Source organism: Amphibalanus amphitrite, unplaced genomic scaffold, assembly GCF_019059575.1.
Source record: "Amphibalanus amphitrite isolate SeventyFive unplaced genomic scaffold, NRLGWU_Aamphi_draft 000278F_arrow, whole genome shotgun sequence".
Taxonomy (NCBI): domain Eukaryota; kingdom Metazoa; phylum Arthropoda; class Thecostraca; order Balanomorpha; family Balanidae; genus Amphibalanus; species Amphibalanus amphitrite.
This window is the reverse complement of record NW_024881773.1, coordinates 356,516-373,997: the sequence shown is the minus strand read 5'-3', so window position 1 is coordinate 373,997 and position 17,482 is coordinate 356,516. Positions and strand designations below refer to the sequence as shown.

Below are 17,482 nucleotides of genomic sequence, written 5' to 3'. Positions count from 1 at the left end.
AAAGCCGAAACGTATAAAAGATGAATGAATCAAAAGACGAATGAATAAGGCCGAAACAAGTCGAACAACAAAAAGCCAAAGTGAGCAGGGTCACGGTAACCGTGCCTTGCTAAAATTGCCAAAGTGCCAAAACCATTTCGAGACCATCGAAACAAGAATCAAGCCAAATAATAACACCAACTGAATATCGCCAAAGGGTAGAACTGACCCAGTACAAGCCAAAGATGTTTGCCAGAAGAGCCGAAATAAACTGAGTCATGTTCCATGATACAAGAACCATCATGTTACACCTTAACTAGTCACGGTACCGCAGCCTTAAAGGGACCCTCCCACCTTCAAAAAAGTTAATGAACTGGCATAAAAGTGATGTAGCGTGAATCACAAAGAGCGAAAATGAACATCTACCAAATTTTACCGGAAAATGTTCACCCGTTTTCGAGATATAAGACTTTTATTTTTGTTTACTTTTTGGGAACTCCGCTGTTTCTATGACGTCACGTAAAGGTTTTCTTTACGTCGGCATTTGGAAGCAATAGTTTGGTATCAAAGTGCGACAAATATTGCGCGAATGATGCGTTTATCTTATCAAGGTCAATATATGATGGCCAATAGCATATTTACGTCTGGACAACGAGTTGCGGGGAAAAGTGCTGATTTTGTTGCAGTTTTAGGAGCCGGTGATTAGGCTGGATTTTTGGGTTACTTTTTCGTTCCGATTCATGTATTTCATAGTGTTTGGCTTTTGAATATTTTAGTTCTTTCAGATAAATATTACTTGCCTTACAACGTTTGTAAAAACGTTTCATTTTTTTATAAGCCGACGTTCAGAGTCCTAAAAATACATCAGCACTACAATCATTGTAAACAAACAAATGGAGCACCACTTGGCTCTGTTCCAAGGCCATTTTTAGTTTATCTGGTGGTTTTCTTACTCTTGTACGTCGTTTTGTTGGATGTTTTGAATCCCTTAAGATTGACTTATATCATATATAAGAAGCATGTTGACTGAAAACAATCTGAAGTATCCAGGAGGCTGACAGAGGTCCTGACTCCTGAGGCGCACCTCCTGAGCAATATCAATATTGATATCAAGTCAAAGTTGAACAGGTTATGAAATTTTGGTTGATAAACGAAAGTTGATCGGGCTCATATATCAGCAAGAAAAAGTTAAATTAAAAGAGCTTATTGGCCAAAAACAAGCTATAATATTGCAGACCTTGGAGCAATACTGAAGAGCACGCTGAGCAGGATCATGCCAGAAAATGTTGACTGATGAGCGCATATTCATGTATTGGTATGAATATTGAATGATAACTTACAACAGCAAGATAAATTAGTGCTAACTATCAAGTTAGAAATCTAGAATGAATGGACTTGGGCAGTTTTACTATGCAGTATGCTTAGATGCTATGCAGATTGTATAATGTGCATCAGGTACTCTGGCTGGCAAATGAAACATGCGATCATTCCATTGCTACTGGAGGAGAAAGCTTGGATCACTAAATCCACTTTATGTTGATTTTGATGTTAATCATCACTGTATTTCTTGAAAAAGGATTGTAGTAAAATTGTCAATGTGACAATCCATGCAACGATGTGATCATATAATGTGTTCATACTTCATAGTCATTCGTGATAGTGATTATTGGTCCAATATACAATGGCAAAGCTCTCAGCCTCAGCGTTTCTTCCTGTGGATGGCAAGTACTGACTCAGAGCTTAGAAGTATTAGTTTTCATCACAGGGTTGGGATAAAAAGTACTGATGGTAATCTTCCACCAAGGAACTCTACTTTGACATGGTATGAGATGTAGGCACAAGTAGGTAGGTGCTTAGTTCCTATAGTCAGTAGTTGTGTATGTTTAGTCAGGTTAGCTTAGATTAGATTGTTAGTTTTTTTTTTTTAATTTGCCAAGTGTCCATAAAAATGTGACCTGAGCAATGAGCATACCTGACTAACCTGACAGCTGACCTAACCTCAATCATCACGTACATATTTGCAGCCTACCCAAGACCTGCATAGCAGTAGCACCCAGTTATAGATAGGTACTCAGTACTCACCCTAACTCAATCTTACCTGCTAACCTTCAACTTGCCAAAAGTTAGCTCACATTGCCAAGCTGCATCCAGGGAAACAGTCAACTGAGGAATTGGCTCATTGGGTGGCTAGTGTGAGTCTGTGCATTTAAAGTGTTTCTTCTCTGAAGCTGCTCAGCACTGCTGTATGTCATGTTAGATGCTCAGAAAATGTGGAAATGATTACTAAGCTACTTAAGTGCTTTGTTAATGCTCGAGACATGAACAAGTACAGATCCTGCAGGGTACAGCTATGAGTTAGGTGCTAGGTGAGTATGTTATGTGAATGTGCTGTTCCCTGTTTGACGATAGTAAGTATACAAACAAGCACAGTGTCAGTTATATTCAATCTCCACATAAACATACAACAAAAATGGCCATATAGCCTAACTCCAAAGTCCGAACACACCACAGATAACTTAAGCCTTTGCAGGCACAAAAATGTTTTGATTAACAGGACAGGTATACAATATATCCTCTGCCCTTGGGGATCTTGCTGCTAAGTTGAGGTACGATGACTGAACTTCAGGATTGATCAACCTTTTCTTAGCCACTGCTTATATACAAGAAAGACCAAATGCTTGTTTGTTTTGATTTACAGGACATGTATACAATATATTATATCCTCTGTCCTTGGGGATCTTGCTGCTAAGTTGAGGTACGATGACTGAACTTCAGGATTGATCAACCTTTTCTTAGCCACTGCTTATGTACGAGAAAGACCAAATGCTTGTTTGTAAACTGCGTTGAAAATTTAATGATCCACCTTCAATACTGACATGAAGGCACAAATGAAATAGTGAACAATATTGATATTGATATACACTGACGCTTTTCGCTTCATATTTTGTAACAAACGCGCTAAAACTGCAATATGACAGCACTATATGCTTCTTGACAAAATAAGAAAGTAGTAAAAAATTAGCCCTGATGGCATTCATTCTTGGTGGAAACGTAATTACAAAATGTTTTGTAGTAATTATTAAATTCCGGCCGAAAACAGTGCACGGTTTAAAAAAGAATCATTCCAATGACGGTCCATTCTTGCGGTCCTGAAATCGCCACTATTTCCGGCCTCTCCAACGCAACTCGTTGTCCAGACGTAAATATGCAATAAAGGATTCCAGGACAATCTTCTTATGGCATTTCTTCGTATCGCAATTCTTCGTCTGCAAATCTTCGTCAGGGCATTTATTCGTATCCCATTACTTTGTCTCGCATCAGGGTATATGAAAATCGGCTCGCATTTCTTCTTCAACGCAAATACCTATATGCAAAAGTAAGCATTGAGGGACAAATAAATGCACCGACGAAGATTTGTAGACGAAGAAATGCGGACGAAAAATTGTGCTACGAAGAAATGTCATGCGAGGATTCGTTCGGGTACCATGACATTTATGTGATTTCAAAGTCAAGGTTCACAGCTGATCTGCTAAATCAAGCCAAGAATCCAAACTATCAAAAAACTATAAATATTTGTTTGTCTGTCACAGAGGTCTCAAGCAATATAAGGTTGACATATGTTGAATCAAAAATCTACTGCCACAACTCACATCTCCTGCCTTAGTTTATCATTGTTGTTTAAACTTTCTTTCAAGAGAAACAGAAGCCAGTAGATGATATCACTTCAGATGATTGTTTCAAGATCTGAGTTCAAATGGAAATAAAAGCAAGATCAAGATGAAACAGGGATTATTGCTGTTAAAGTAGTTTGGCCATGATACAACAAGCACATAAATCATTAGCCAAATCAAATACTGGTTGGTTTGTCAAGATGTTTGTTGTCTGTCGTCTGTCGAGCTGCTATGAACACTGAACGCTCTCACTCTTACTTTAAAGATAGTAGTTTAAGTTGAATGGTAGTGAGCTGTAATTAGACAGAGCAGCTATTCAGTGCTCACATCAAGCCAGGCTAGGAAATGGCATCAACTGTGGTGGGAGGAAGCAGGTTCGGCAGCCCTATGTTGTAAACTTCTGTTGTGTCTTGTGTTTGATCAACTTATGTTTTCTGCTCTGTTTTGTGCAGTGATAGTAGCAGGTAACTGCATGCTTGTCAAATTATGTGAATAAACGAATTCATAACATTGCATTTTTCTCTCCATGCAAGGAACAAGTAAGATGTTGTAGAAAATGTAATAGAGGGCTGCATTGCTGATTTTGCACTTTATCAGAGCTTTATTAAGAATTGCTTTCCTGAAAGCTACACACAGGCCACAGCACTGAAATTCACAATGTCATAGCTTTTGGCAGAAAAAAAGAAAAGACTTACCTAGGTAAAATTGGCTGAAAGTATGGCAGAGCAGGTCTTGATGCGTATGCCCATCCATGTGCTTGCCGAAGCCGAACTGACTGCAAGTTGCAACACATTAACTCTGACCCACCATGGTGGCTGGCATATCCTGAACGTTCACCACTCTAAACAAGACAACTTTCAGCCCTCAGCATTGTATTAAAACACTGTACATGACACTCAAAATTTGTTTCAGTGCCATCCACGAACATCAGTCGCCATTCACCAGGCCAGTAAAAACAGAATAGATAATAGTTTCAAACCCATGTAGTCAGAGTTACAAGGTCTGCACCTCAAAACAAAATCCAGGTGACATTCACCACGCCAGTAAAAAACAGGTACTTAGGTAACGTAACAGCTTCAAATCTGGTAACATGTTGGTCGGACTTTACACTACCATATTTACATGGAATAATATGATACCAAACAATAGTGCAACCATTCTGGACAACAAAAGTGTATGATAAAATTAATTTAGAATACTTTGGCAGCATGTGATTTACGAGCACAGGCAGGTGTTACCTACCAGCCTTCTCAATGCTCGTAAAACCAACATTGTAGTTTTGATTTTACCTTATATGATAACACACTTGGCTGCAATGGCACATTTAATTTAATACTGTGAAAAGACCAGTTATAACCACTTCACAAGCACAATTGCACCTCATGCCGACATCCTTTTCCAAAGACAGTCAGCAGCGTCTTTCGTCAAAACTGGAAGATCAATCCCCTTTCAACTGTTAACATCAAACATATTTCTTCATGGTGTGATTTCCATATGGAAACCTTACAGGAAAAGAATTAATGTCAATTGTCAGCTCTTCAAATTTCTTTGGACTTTCACTTGCAGTACCATATCCAGTTTGCTTTGATATTTTGTTTTTTATTCCATGTTGAAGTTGAACACCAAGCTCCAGATATAGCAGGCAGCTTGATCATATTCGGCCTTGGTATAATATCAGTCCAAGTTCCAGTGGTGGGTATCTTCTAATATTCAAATTAAAATGAAAAGCAATAGGCTTTCTCATGTCAGCGCCGACGACGGATTTCACGTTGATAAAAAAGGGAGCTCAAGGTCAGCAAAACTCGGGTTCAAGGAATGGCGGGCGTTGAAATGACTGCTGACGTCATCGAAAAACCGCTAATGGTTAAGAGATAGGGACTAAGCTGGTCCCACCCTGCAAGTAAAGGGAAGAAATTTCTTGAACACCATAAACCTGCGGGGGTTGCGACCAGGATAAATGGTGGTTTCTGAGCCTGGCCGCAAACTTGGCTATCTCAACTCAAAACTAATGTTAAGGTGGGATGGTCCCTTTAACCTACAAGCAAATATCCTACGCAAGTGTGTGTACGTGTGTGGCGGTGCTTGAGTCGTAATTTCGGCCGCGGCAGCGGTCACGAACAGGACAGAGGCTCACAAACCCTCTCAATCCGCCGGTCCTAAGACCCTTGGAGACTAGGGTTTGTATAGCCAGAGTCCAGCCCGTGCCTTTCCACCAAGGCCGGAACTGCCCAAGTACTTACATGATCGCAAAGAAGACCACACTGCGTCGGGACCTCGGGCACGAATCTCTCGCCCGTGCGTCACACGCGCCTTTTTATACGTTTTCACGCAGTCGCAAGGCCGGCCACCTTCTAGCCGGCGGCGAGCTGGCGCGGCCGGCTGTCTGTGTACAATATCGCTATATGTCGCATATGTGTTTTGCTATTTTTGCTAATCTATCAATACCGCAGAGCATTCACAGATAATAGCGCAATCTAAGTCATTGCATAGCGATCTGCTTATCGATTGCACAGCGTTAACTACATATTCGCGCAACTTCTGAAGGCCTTATTTAAATACAAACACCTTATATGATCTAAATACCGTCACCATGGCAAACGTCACCTAACCAACTTAATTACCTATTAACTACCTTGACACACTGAACTACCTATGGCATATCTCAATACACCGACACTGGCATTACACCACCGCACCTAGTTATGCGTTTTGCTAAACATACTAACTCCGCCACCGAACGTAACTATTCTAATATAGCATGGACAATAAACACACGGCCAGGACGCTCCTAAATGTACAGTCCTTATCTACACACTTGATGCAATTAGCATCAATTCTGCGCGACCATCACCAATGTAGAGGTCCACCCAGGCTCTACACTGAGAGGGGTTTAAACTGAAGGAAGGTTTAATCACGCTGCACTGGTGTCCTTTTTTTATAGTTGTTTTCACTTTTTGTTGATACCGATACAAATGCCGGCTGGCATCATACCAGAATCGCCCAATGTCCGAGTCGCTCTTCTCCGCATCGAACCACGCATCGCCGCGAACACTGTCACTTGGGATCCCTCGCTGTCACTGCCCTCCATTGCACGCCAAAACTCGCCATGTCCGCAATATAGCACTCAGTAACCTCCTCACGGTATTCGCGCAAGTAACACCAATCGGTCTTCCGATCTGGCCTGCCTCTCAGTCCCTCAGTTGATAGGAATATATAAGATGTGTCAGACGTTGTGACACTGCTAGGGCTGCATGGATAGCTTGCATTATCCCTGCCCGTCTTGCTAACGATCACTGTGACCAGCGTCCCTGGGTGTGCCCCACGGGCACAGTCCGCCGTGAACTGCTGCTCGCTATTTGGTATCGACATTGCTGCCGATCCCGACCTGTCGTCATCTGTTGATAGCAAGACATGCACGCCTGCAGGTTCTACAGCTGTAAATAGAAGCATAGTCACCCTTCCCTCCCTGAGACCTGTTATCGTAATGCGGGGCGGTAGCTAAGAAATATGACCAGGCTTTTTCAAACGCTCTTTCTTTTGGGCAGTATATCGAAACGTTACTTTGCATCGTTGTGCATAAAATGCTGCAAAAGTTGCTCCAGGTGTATCTTTACGTTATTATGCGTTTCACAAGGTTTCATATGCTAATGCTAATGGTCCCCGGCCCGCGCCGTCCTTCGCGCTTCTCCGCCGTCATTCCGCTAATCCCTGAGGGTGTGTAAATCTAAACATACTGAAGTGCACATTTGCCCTGGAGCTGCCGCGCTCGCCGCCTGTGAGGTCATAGGTCAATGGGGATTTGAGTGTACATGCGATTATGGAAATGCTTCGGGAGGGGGCCCAAAAAGGGGGGGGGGTGTCATCGGGGGGGGGGGGGGGGGAGTCGAGTCGCTAACCGAAGTTATAGTATCTTCTTGAGCGGTATTATGGCGTTTTACCGTCTTTTCCACTTCGGTTGGGGGGGGGGGCAGAGTAAGAGAGGGGGTAGAGTATGGGAGGAGGTCAAGGGAAACCGTCCGTTCATGCCGTCTCAGAGGGGGGGGGGGGCGTGTGTGGGCGAGGAAGAGAGGGAGAGAGAGAGAGAGAGAGGGAGAGAGAGAGAGAAGTGGGCGGGGATGGATGGATGAGGCCAGGGATTTGGTCACCAAATAAGGTGAACGATGAGTCGAGGGCGGATGGATGATGAGGGGAGAGGAAAGAGAGAGAGAGAGAGACAGGGAGATGAGGCGGCCCAGGCGGTAGTGGCGAAACCGCCACGTCCACCCGTCGTTACCTTTGAAGTCGTTACCTTTGAATGCTCTATGCGGCCGTATTGCCCTGGTGCGAGACCCGCTGATGTGATCAGATTTCTCACAGGAAGTGCGACTGGAACAGACCCTTTGGTAGTGTTGGAGCAATGGGCTTGATGATGTCATCACGCGCTAGCAGCGGATGGCAGCGTGCTTTGAAACGGCGCCACGGTTTGTGATACGGATTACGGAGGTAGGTATGGAGGTAGGTATACATACTTTATAATCAGCGGCAATGGAACAGAGGTTTCTAGAGGTTTTTACAACATTTTCTGGAGGTATTGGCATCACTCGACCTGGCAACACTGATTGAAAGTAGATTGCAGTAGATCGTAATGGCGGATGGCGTGGGTTCGTGTGCTCTGAGTCGTTTTTGCATTAATTTTTTCTAGTGTTTCAAGGTGAGATTTTGCAGGAAACTTGGTGTAAATGTGAAGAGTAAGTGTTTTATAAGATGGCATGACACTAATCAGATTGAATTAACAACAATGAAAACGCTAGGTTATGATGGCCTCTCCCAGGGCTGCGGAGTCGGAGTCGGAGTCGGTCGGAGTCGGAGTCGGAGTCGGTCGGAGTCGACAGTTGTGACCGGAGTCTGAGTCGATTTTAGAAACCTGAGCCGGAGTCGGAGTCACCGAAAATCTGTTGACTCCGCAGGCCTGCTAGGTCTGCGGAGTCTGAGTCGGGAGTTGGAGTCGGTCGGAGTCGACAATTCTGCCCGGAGTCGGAGCTGGTTTTTGAAAGTTGGAGTCGGAGTCGCCGAAAATCCATAGACTCCGCAGCCCTGGCCTCTCTGACCCTCACTTTTTATAATACATTATATTTGTTGAGAATAATTGATATTTGATGGTAAATAGATACCTACTGAAAATGGTTCAGGATCGATAAATAAGCAAATATACTATTGTATCGGTCGGTACTGTAGGACCTTGCCGCTTTTTTCCAGCGGCATTAGGAGGAACAGAAAGAGGATGGTTCTTGCGGGAACTGACCGACACAATTGTTATCAGCGTTTTGATCTATAAAATGATACATATTTCTTCAGCTAGTCTTACTGGCAAACTCAGGAGTTGTAGATGATCATGGCTGTGCTGAAAAGTTGGGTCCAGCTTCATCCATTTTTTTATTTTGGTAATTTTTGCCTTTCTATACTCCCACTGTGCATTCCTGTGCTAACTTTCAACATATACCGTAAAATGGGGTGTTAAGGGACAGTGGGGTGTTAAGGGACAGTTGCATGGAAAAAACTTTGAGTCATATTAACTTCCTAATTTGAGAAGGTTCAATAAAAACTTCAGTGTGGTAGTTGACACTGTTTTGCTCTTGACCATAGGACAAAATGCTATGGTTTTTCATGCAAGTGATTTGGTTCAAAAATGGATTTGAAAATCATGCTACATTTTCACAAAATTGAAACATCTCCAAAACTCTGTGTGTGCCTCATAAACTAGTGGGTGTACAGGGAAAATGAATGCATAGGTGTATTGTCACATGTATTGCACTTGTTTCCTGAAAAACTTGTGCAAATCCACCCATTCATTCATCATCCTCTTCCTCTTTTCCGGATACATGCATATTTTGAGGTGAATGTGGGGTGATAAGGGACAGGGAAGAAAACATAAAAAATAAAATCTAAATATAATTTAATCAAGTTTTCTTTCAGTAGGCATGGAAAACACCAAATTCCACATAAAATGCTGGCAAGTTCATGCTTTTATCTCTAACATTTACCTGGTTTACTTACTTACCTGGTTGGGTTCCAATGTCCGACTGTGAGGGAATGGCAATTCAGGAAGTTGAGGCAGGGAGTGGACTACGGAACCCCAGAAACATAAGGCGCGCCAAACAGTAGTGCTGGAATGTCCTATGAGCACAATCATAAATACACTGTCTGGAAATGTGCGCCTCACAACAGTAATTGACATGTAGCATATACTAGTTTCCTAAGATGAGACAGTAAGACATGGTATCAGCCATTACGAGAAACAGTACAATGAGTCATTCAGTTCACTGTCCAGTTTTCCTTTAAATCGCGATACATTGTCCGCGCATACAGCTTCCGCAGAGAGAGAGTTCCATACAGATATACACCTACGAGAGAACGAGCGCTTCCTTACATCGGTTCGCAAGGTCGAGGGAAAAATTTTGTAGCAGTGACCTCGGGTCCGAGATTGAGGAGGCTGTAAGAACAAGTCAGCTGGCTTGATGATCGACTTACCATGAAAAATTTTCCAGCATTGAATGAGGTCAGCACGGAGCAGCCTTCCCTGGACCGAGTAGAGGTTTAGGGCTCTCAGTCTGTCACCATAGGATAAGGACTGCATACCGGAGATGCGTTTAGTCCATCTTCGCTGCACACTTTCCAGTAGCTTAAGGTCCTGGACATATCCGGTGTTCCAGACGCAAGAACAATATTCAATAACGGGGCGTATATGTGTGGTTAAGAGAAAAAGCATAAACTTGGGGGACCGGCACACCGTCGACTTAAGAAAACTGTATGCTAGCCCGCCTGCCCTGTGAGTGACTGATCTGACATGGTCATGAAACTTCAGGTCCGTGTCTACCAAGACTCCCAAGTCCTTAGCCGAAGAAGCGTGTGGGATGTGATTGCCATTGAGGATGTAGGTTGGGGCAGGTAGTTTCGATGAGGATCTAGGGAAACGCAGTACAACGCACTTTGCCACATTCATATGCAGTCCCCACGAGTCAGCTGTAAAGTGGAGCTCGTCAATATCACGTTGCACATCTGCTTGGCGTAAAGCTGTGGACGAAGTAGGGTGATTAACACAGGCATACACTTTGAGATCATCAGCAAAAATTTTGTAATTACATGCAAGCTGTGCGCCAACGCTGTTAATATATATCAAAAAGAGCAGAGGGCCCAAAACGGATCCTTGCGGCACGCCACTCAGTACCTCTCTTGTCTTGCTCAGCTCACCATTAATACTTACTCTCATATGGCGGGAAGTCAGACATCCTAAGTTACATCTTAAGTTATGTAACAAAACATCTCAACACCCTCTTTTACAATGATGGGTCAATGGAGACTGATGTATGTAAATGTGATGTCATCATAAAAAGGCCAAAACAAAGAGGGCAACATAATGACGAGTGACTAGCTTCAACATGGGTTTTTATTGATGACAGAAGATTACTTTTTGGTTCTGTTTACCTTATAATTAGCACATTTTCCACAAGCGTAAACAGCATTGCACGTAATTGGCTAAAAAGGTCATTAGTGGTGAATGAACCTGACTTGTTTTGTGACAGAATATGCAAAACATCTCAATAAATAAATTGTGTGCCCCTCCACACCCCAATTGTGGGCATTTGATGGCCATTTCTTGGAATAATATAGGTGTCCCTTAGCACCCCACATTGGGGTGCTAAGGTACAGTGATGAAAAATAATAAAAAATAATATGCAGGTATAAATCTTAAAAACTTTAATGTGGCAGGCATGTAAAGCACCAAATTCCACATAAAATGCTGACAATTTGATGCTTCTATCTCCAACCCTTCTTGAGTTATATAACAAAACACCTCAAAACTGTCCCTTAACAACCCATTTTACGGTAAACTTATACTTTCTAAAAACCAGTTTGGAGATCAAAATGATGCTATATTGAAAACTTATTTTGAATAGCATAGAATAAGTATTTCATTTTTGCATTGATAACATGGTGGCAAAGTCACCCCATGTGGCCTGCAATTCACTTGGAACAATCGCCACCAAAAATTTTAGCGAAATGAAGTGCCAGTTTTGTTGGATATGCTAACTTAACAGCCTTGCCATGATCAACCATACCAAGTTTCAGCATCGCAGTTGGTCTAGAACATGGTTAGATAATACAAAGTTCGGACCTCTTCAAATTTGACCATTTCAATGACTCCAATAAAATGAAGCCCAGTTAGGTATTTAGTGGTAACTTATCTCTTAATGTTGGTTATTTTGGAAGGCCCATCAATTATCTTTCATTTGTGCATTAAAAATTATTAAATTCTTCGTAAAATATCACTAGAGATCACCCTAAAGCATTTTTTTAGAAGCATGGCAAAGGCACCCCCGTTTACGGTACTCCTCTTAACCCGCTCTGGGCCGGTGCTTCGCGACTTGCGCGCCGGGCCGGGGTGTGTGTCTGAACACCCCCTGTCTAACTCGCCTCCTGGGCTACGTAGCGACACGCCATAACCGGCATTAGAAAGAGCGTCAAAAATAATGACGGAAACACTTCCGTCATTTTTGGGTCAGGTCTTTCAAAGGTCAGGTCGCCAGAGGTCATCAAAGGTCAAATGTAGTCCATTTCAACAATTTTGGAAACTGCCCACGGCTAACTCGGGAACAAATAGAACTACAGCGCCGCGGAAAAGCGCATCCGATAGCCCTTTTACAGACCTTTCTGGTTATAGTTCTCGGATTTGACCTCAGGTCAACGGTTTAGCCTCCAGAGGGCAAAAACTAAAAATAGTAGTTTTCACGAAAATGGTTTTTCGTCAATAACTTTTGACTCAAGAGAGCCACGACATTACTTTTGGCAGCATCGCGTTCCTCTCGTCAAGACGCGTCGAATGAACTATTTGTTGACCTTGAAAGGTCATTTTGAAAATTTGACCCCAGGTCAAGGTCATGACCTGACTGGAAAGAGTCATGTTGCATATCAGTCGATCCGTATCGTCGAGCTGAATACATCTGACGTGTTTTCATCGCTCTAGCACGTCTTTATCAAAAGTTATAGCAAAAAAAAAAACTGCTTGTGACCGTGCATGACCTGAGATGACCTCAGGGGCACACAGAGGGGTCACAGGTGCATTTTTTCCGATTCAGTGTGACGTGTGTCATGTTTACCTATGAGCCAATGTTTGAGAAGGTTTTGAACATCATTCGTCCTAAAGAGGCGCATTTCAATTTTCTCCCATTGACCAAGCATTGACTAAAAATGGAGAGGTCGCAAAATGGACCTGACCTTAGGTCACCGATATCAAAATTCTGAGATATACATTTTGTACATGCTGTTACTCTTATCAATCGCTGAAAGTTCTAAGGCGATCGTTCAGTCGGTGTAGCTATGACGAGGATTGAAACTTTTTCAGAGGTGAGGTCACTGGACCTGACCTTGGTGATCTGACCTTGAGAGCCCTGCCCCTGGGTCTGAAATGTTCACAACATGTGTGGAAAAGATGCATGAACAGGTGTGTCAAAAACGGCGGCGCGCCGCCTTTTTTGAGATATCTGCAAAAAACCGCAGGGGTGTTCAAACACCCCCCCCCCGGCCCGGCGTGGAATAAAGCCACTTGGGAGTTCCGAAGTCCGCTCTCTGCAGTAACGTCTCACCATTCGAAATGTGGCATCCTTACCCACTCCTAAAGAACCGCGCTGGAACAGCGGTCTGCAGCAGTTGGAGTTCTAAAAACAGGAGTTGAGGGCTCTCAAGAGCGCCTACTATGCACTTCTAAGAAATGTTCCCGCAAAGCAGGCATACTCGACTGTTTCGTCGGCGTAGCAGGCATGACGGGGAGTGATCGTGGATGGATATGTTGGCTTGATCGCTGCGACAGCTTTGCAGTGTGCGCTGGTCACTTTCAGGGGGACATGCCCCCGCACTACGGTCACTACAGTCGCAGGTTCGCACTAAAACTCAACTCTAAAACCTGCCTTTATACACTAGGCTGCGTTACGAAAGTCAAATTATTGGGGGTCCCGACTCCGGACCCCAGTGACCCCACCAGTGGCGGAGCCCTTGGTCACTTTCTTTGTAATAAGCAAGGCAATAAGGGATGTTAACCTGTACGCTTGTGATGTGTGTGTGTGGGGGGGGGGGGACGCAGCTGCAATACATGCTTTTTTAATGAAAATAACTGACTCCTCACTCCGGTTAACCCGCGCCGGGCCGGTGCTCCGAGACTTCCGCGCCGGGCCGGGGGGGGGGGGGGGAGGGTGTCTGAACACTCCCCCTTCTAACTCGGCTCCTGGGCCACGTATCGACACGCGGTAAGCGGCAATCGAAATAACGTCCAAAAGAATGACGAAAACACCGGTCATTTTTTGGGCAGGTCAAAGGTCAAGTCACCAGAGGTCACCAAAGGTAAAATGTTGGCTATTTCAACATTTTGGAAACTGCCAACGGCTAGCCCGGGAACCAATAGAGCTACAGCGCCGCAGAAAAGCGCATTCGATAGCTCTTTTAACGCTCTTTCGCCAACATGTCCTCAGATTTGACCTCAGGTCAACGGTTTAGCCTCCAGAGGGCAAAAACTCCAAAAATAGCCGTTTTTACGAAGTGTTTTTTTCGGCAATGAATTTTGACTCGAAAGAGCCACATTACTTTTGCCAGCATCATGTTCCTCTCGTCGAGACGCTTCGAATCAACTACAATTTGACCTTGAAAGGTCAACTTGAAAATTTGACTTCAGGTCAAGGTCATGACCTGACCGGAAAAGGTCATGTTACATATCAGTCGATCTGCATTCTCGAGCCGAACGCATCTAAGGCCTTTTCATCGCTCTAGCATGCCTCTAGTCTATCAGAAGTTATTAGCGAAAAACTGTTAGATACTATTCGTGACCTGAGATGCCCTCGGGGACATAACGAGGGGTCACAGGTGCCATTTTCCGGCTCAGTGTGTCAATTTTACCTACATCCCGATGTTTGAGAGTGTCTAGAATGGCGTTCGTGCAAAAGAGACGCTTTTCAATTTTCTCCCATTGACTTATGATGGAGAGGCCGCAAAATTGACCTGACCTTAGGTCACCGATTTCAAAATTCCGAGATATACGTTTTATAGATACTGTTACTCTTATCAATCGCTGAAAGTTTCGACCTGAGTCTGAAATTTTCACAACATGTGCGGCAAAAAAAATGCGCAAACAGGTGTGCCAAAATTGAGATATCTGCGAAAAACCGCAAGGGGGGTTGTTCAAACACCCCCCGGCCGGGCGCGGGTTAATAAAGCCACCGCTTAATAAATCCAAAACGCCTTGTCACCAAGGTGGATTTATTAAGCGGATTCCACTGTATATGGTAAGTAGCATATTTGGATTCAGGATGTCAAATGATGTCAATGTGAGGATCGGGATATGCAAAATGTATGCTTGAAAGGTGAATCATACTTTTTAACAATTTCTCTGCCTCCTTCCCACAGTGACAGTTCCAGTACACAGTGAGAATTTCATAGACACCCACGATGAATGCCTGTGTTACGGAGAGCCCTCGACTGTTGATGGTGACGGAGGTGAAAGAAGAGGTAGGTAGCAGCAAAGTGTATTCAGTATTTGAGTAGCATACCTATATCTTCTTTAGTATGATGGTAGTATGGCAAATACAATTTATTTGGTATCCTATTTTGAATCAATTTGTTTGAAGAAAAGCAAGATATTATGTGGTTATAATGATGTAAATAATAAACCAATTAATAGGTACAACTCAAATCTAATCAGTATCCAATCTGTCATGGATACTCAACAATAGTGATATAAGGTTAAAAAGTGTGGCTGTGTGCTTTGTAGTTTGCTGCTTATGCTGTATCATGCTGCGTAATTTAGAGTTATTATCTTTCCATTGCCCATTCAGGAACTATCAGCATCTGAAGATGGTTCTTCAGTACACAAACATCTGATGGCTGAGGAATTGCACGACAGGTGGGTTGTACCAGGGCTCATAGTGGCCATTGCTTTAAACCCATTTTTTCTGTGTTTGACACAGGCATAGCTTAGCACACTTTACCAAATAGTCAAAACATCATTTTTACTATTTACTAATCGGTTGGTACATTATATTTACTGTTGTTTGATCAGAAGATGCTCCACAGATCCAGTTAGTTCTCTGTTTCACGTGACATGTTTCATTTCACAGTGATAACAATGCAGTAAAGATCGAGCCTGAGCTGCCTTCAGGAATTACTGACAGCCTGGGGAGCACTGTCAAGACAGAAGGTAGGCACGTATGTGTTTTCACATTAGTTTTCATATTGAATGAAAAACTTGATTGCTTCCCAACAAAATTAGGACAAATAAAGGAAGCTGTGTAATGCAACTAGTGTAAAAGGATATATACCACTTTTGGCTCTTTGCCCAATGCCCATATTCACGGTTTGCCAGCCGTGAATGCATGGCTGCCGTCCAAAGCCAAAACACCGTATGGGCTATTTTTCCGAAATAAGGTTTTTGATACCAGGACAATCCATTTTTGACGCTGCGTTTAGCTGTACCATTTATAGTTTTGTATCAAAAATATATTTTTTATTATATTCGATAAGGTATTATGGCTTTTGTGGATAAACCATGATTAAGCTACTTGGTGCCACCAAAATGCCGTATGGAGTGTGATTGTGAAATTCATCAGTTGTTTCAAGTCGTCAACTCATGCCAAAACACCGTATCACAGCGATGTGGTCTTTTGGCCTTGGCGGACGCTGAACCTATGCTACTTCATGCCACCGTTTCACGTGCGATGCGGTCTTCTGGCTTTGATTTCGAACGAGATTTCCGACAAAACCAGTGACAAAAACACCGTATTGACTGATATGCGGTATTTTGGCATAGGTTGGTGTCGGTAAATCCCCATCACCTTGAGATACACTCTTTTGGCACGAATGATTCAACGTGTTTCGGAAATAAGCTACCCAATATGAAATTCATGACAGAATTGACGGCGAGAATAATAACGACACAATTTTTAGAGGAATAATATTTAAAGATGTAAGCCGTTAGAGCAATTGACCTGCCACACTATCACGTGGGCGAAGTGGCTCAGATCGAGGCTGCTCTGAATGCAGCAAACAGGCGGTCCACCTCACTTCAGGCTAGGAAGCCAGTGGCGAATATCGAAGAGAGGCCGATCGTGATTGGGCTGACGACGGGGTGACGGTGACGGTGTCAGTATGATGAAAGAGGTGATGATACATACGATTAGGTCTGGCAATGCTCCTTCGTCCCTGGCTTACGTGTCTTCAACTGAACAGCGTGGCAATGCCCGAGAACACCCGCAGCGTCAGAAAGGACTGTTATCATGTGGTGTCCGTTTGCATCGTCTGGGAGGTGTAGCCGGACGTTGAACTGGTGGAGGTATCTGGTATTTACTTTTTGCTTGCAACTTGGGTCTTTCACACAGTCCAAAAGTGGACGCTGATGGATGCTGTTCAGTGTGCAATCGAACCACCTCACAATCCAGACTGACGCTAAAGTCGATCTTACCTGAAAACACCGGCATGAATGCCGATGTCGTAGCCGTGCCAGGTAAGTTAACCCAAAACCGAATCAGAAATCAGTTGGTTTCGGTACCTGTGAAAGCGGCCAGTGAACGCTTGAATATGCGTGGAACTCAGACTTTCCTATAACTAGAAGATGGCAAAACTTCCGTTGCTTCATTTAACCATTTTTAGCACCGTCTTCTTAATGTAGCCAATTTGTAGAAAATCCCGATGTACGCATCAAACGTTCGCCCCCTCGGCTTGTCTTCAGTCTCCGACTCTCCGTCATCAAACACATTCCGCTCTCCCCTTTGTAGACTGGGTGAAAGTCCCAAGTTTCAAGCAAAACAGTGATGCAG

General features: G+C 43.5%; 1 protein-coding gene across 37 annotated transcripts in view; it reads left to right on the top strand.

Moving 5' to 3' along the window:
• Positions 1-3,156: 3,156 nt before the first annotated feature.
• LOC122387227 (zinc finger protein 239-like) overlaps positions 3,157-17,482 on the top strand; it is a 76,543-nt gene continuing 62,217 nt past the window's right edge. For 11 of the 37 annotated variants that reach the window (XM_043377217.1, XM_043377210.1, XM_043377213.1 and 8 more), the window contains exons 1-4: positions 8,236-8,340; positions 15,078-15,179; positions 15,506-15,573; positions 15,788-15,867. In XM_043377217.1, the coding sequence (XP_043233152.1) occupies positions 15,120-15,179; positions 15,506-15,573; positions 15,788-15,867 (208 nt within the window). In that variant the 5' untranslated portion in view covers positions 8,236-8,340; positions 15,078-15,119. Of the gene's footprint in view, positions 3,179-8,235; positions 8,378-8,961; positions 9,071-9,499; positions 9,640-9,741; positions 9,776-14,865; positions 14,957-15,077; positions 15,180-15,505; positions 15,574-15,787; positions 15,868-17,482 lie in introns of those variants that run through there. The other 26 variants (XR_006257529.1, XM_043377205.1, XM_043377224.1 and 23 more) reach the window with 20 other exon arrangements.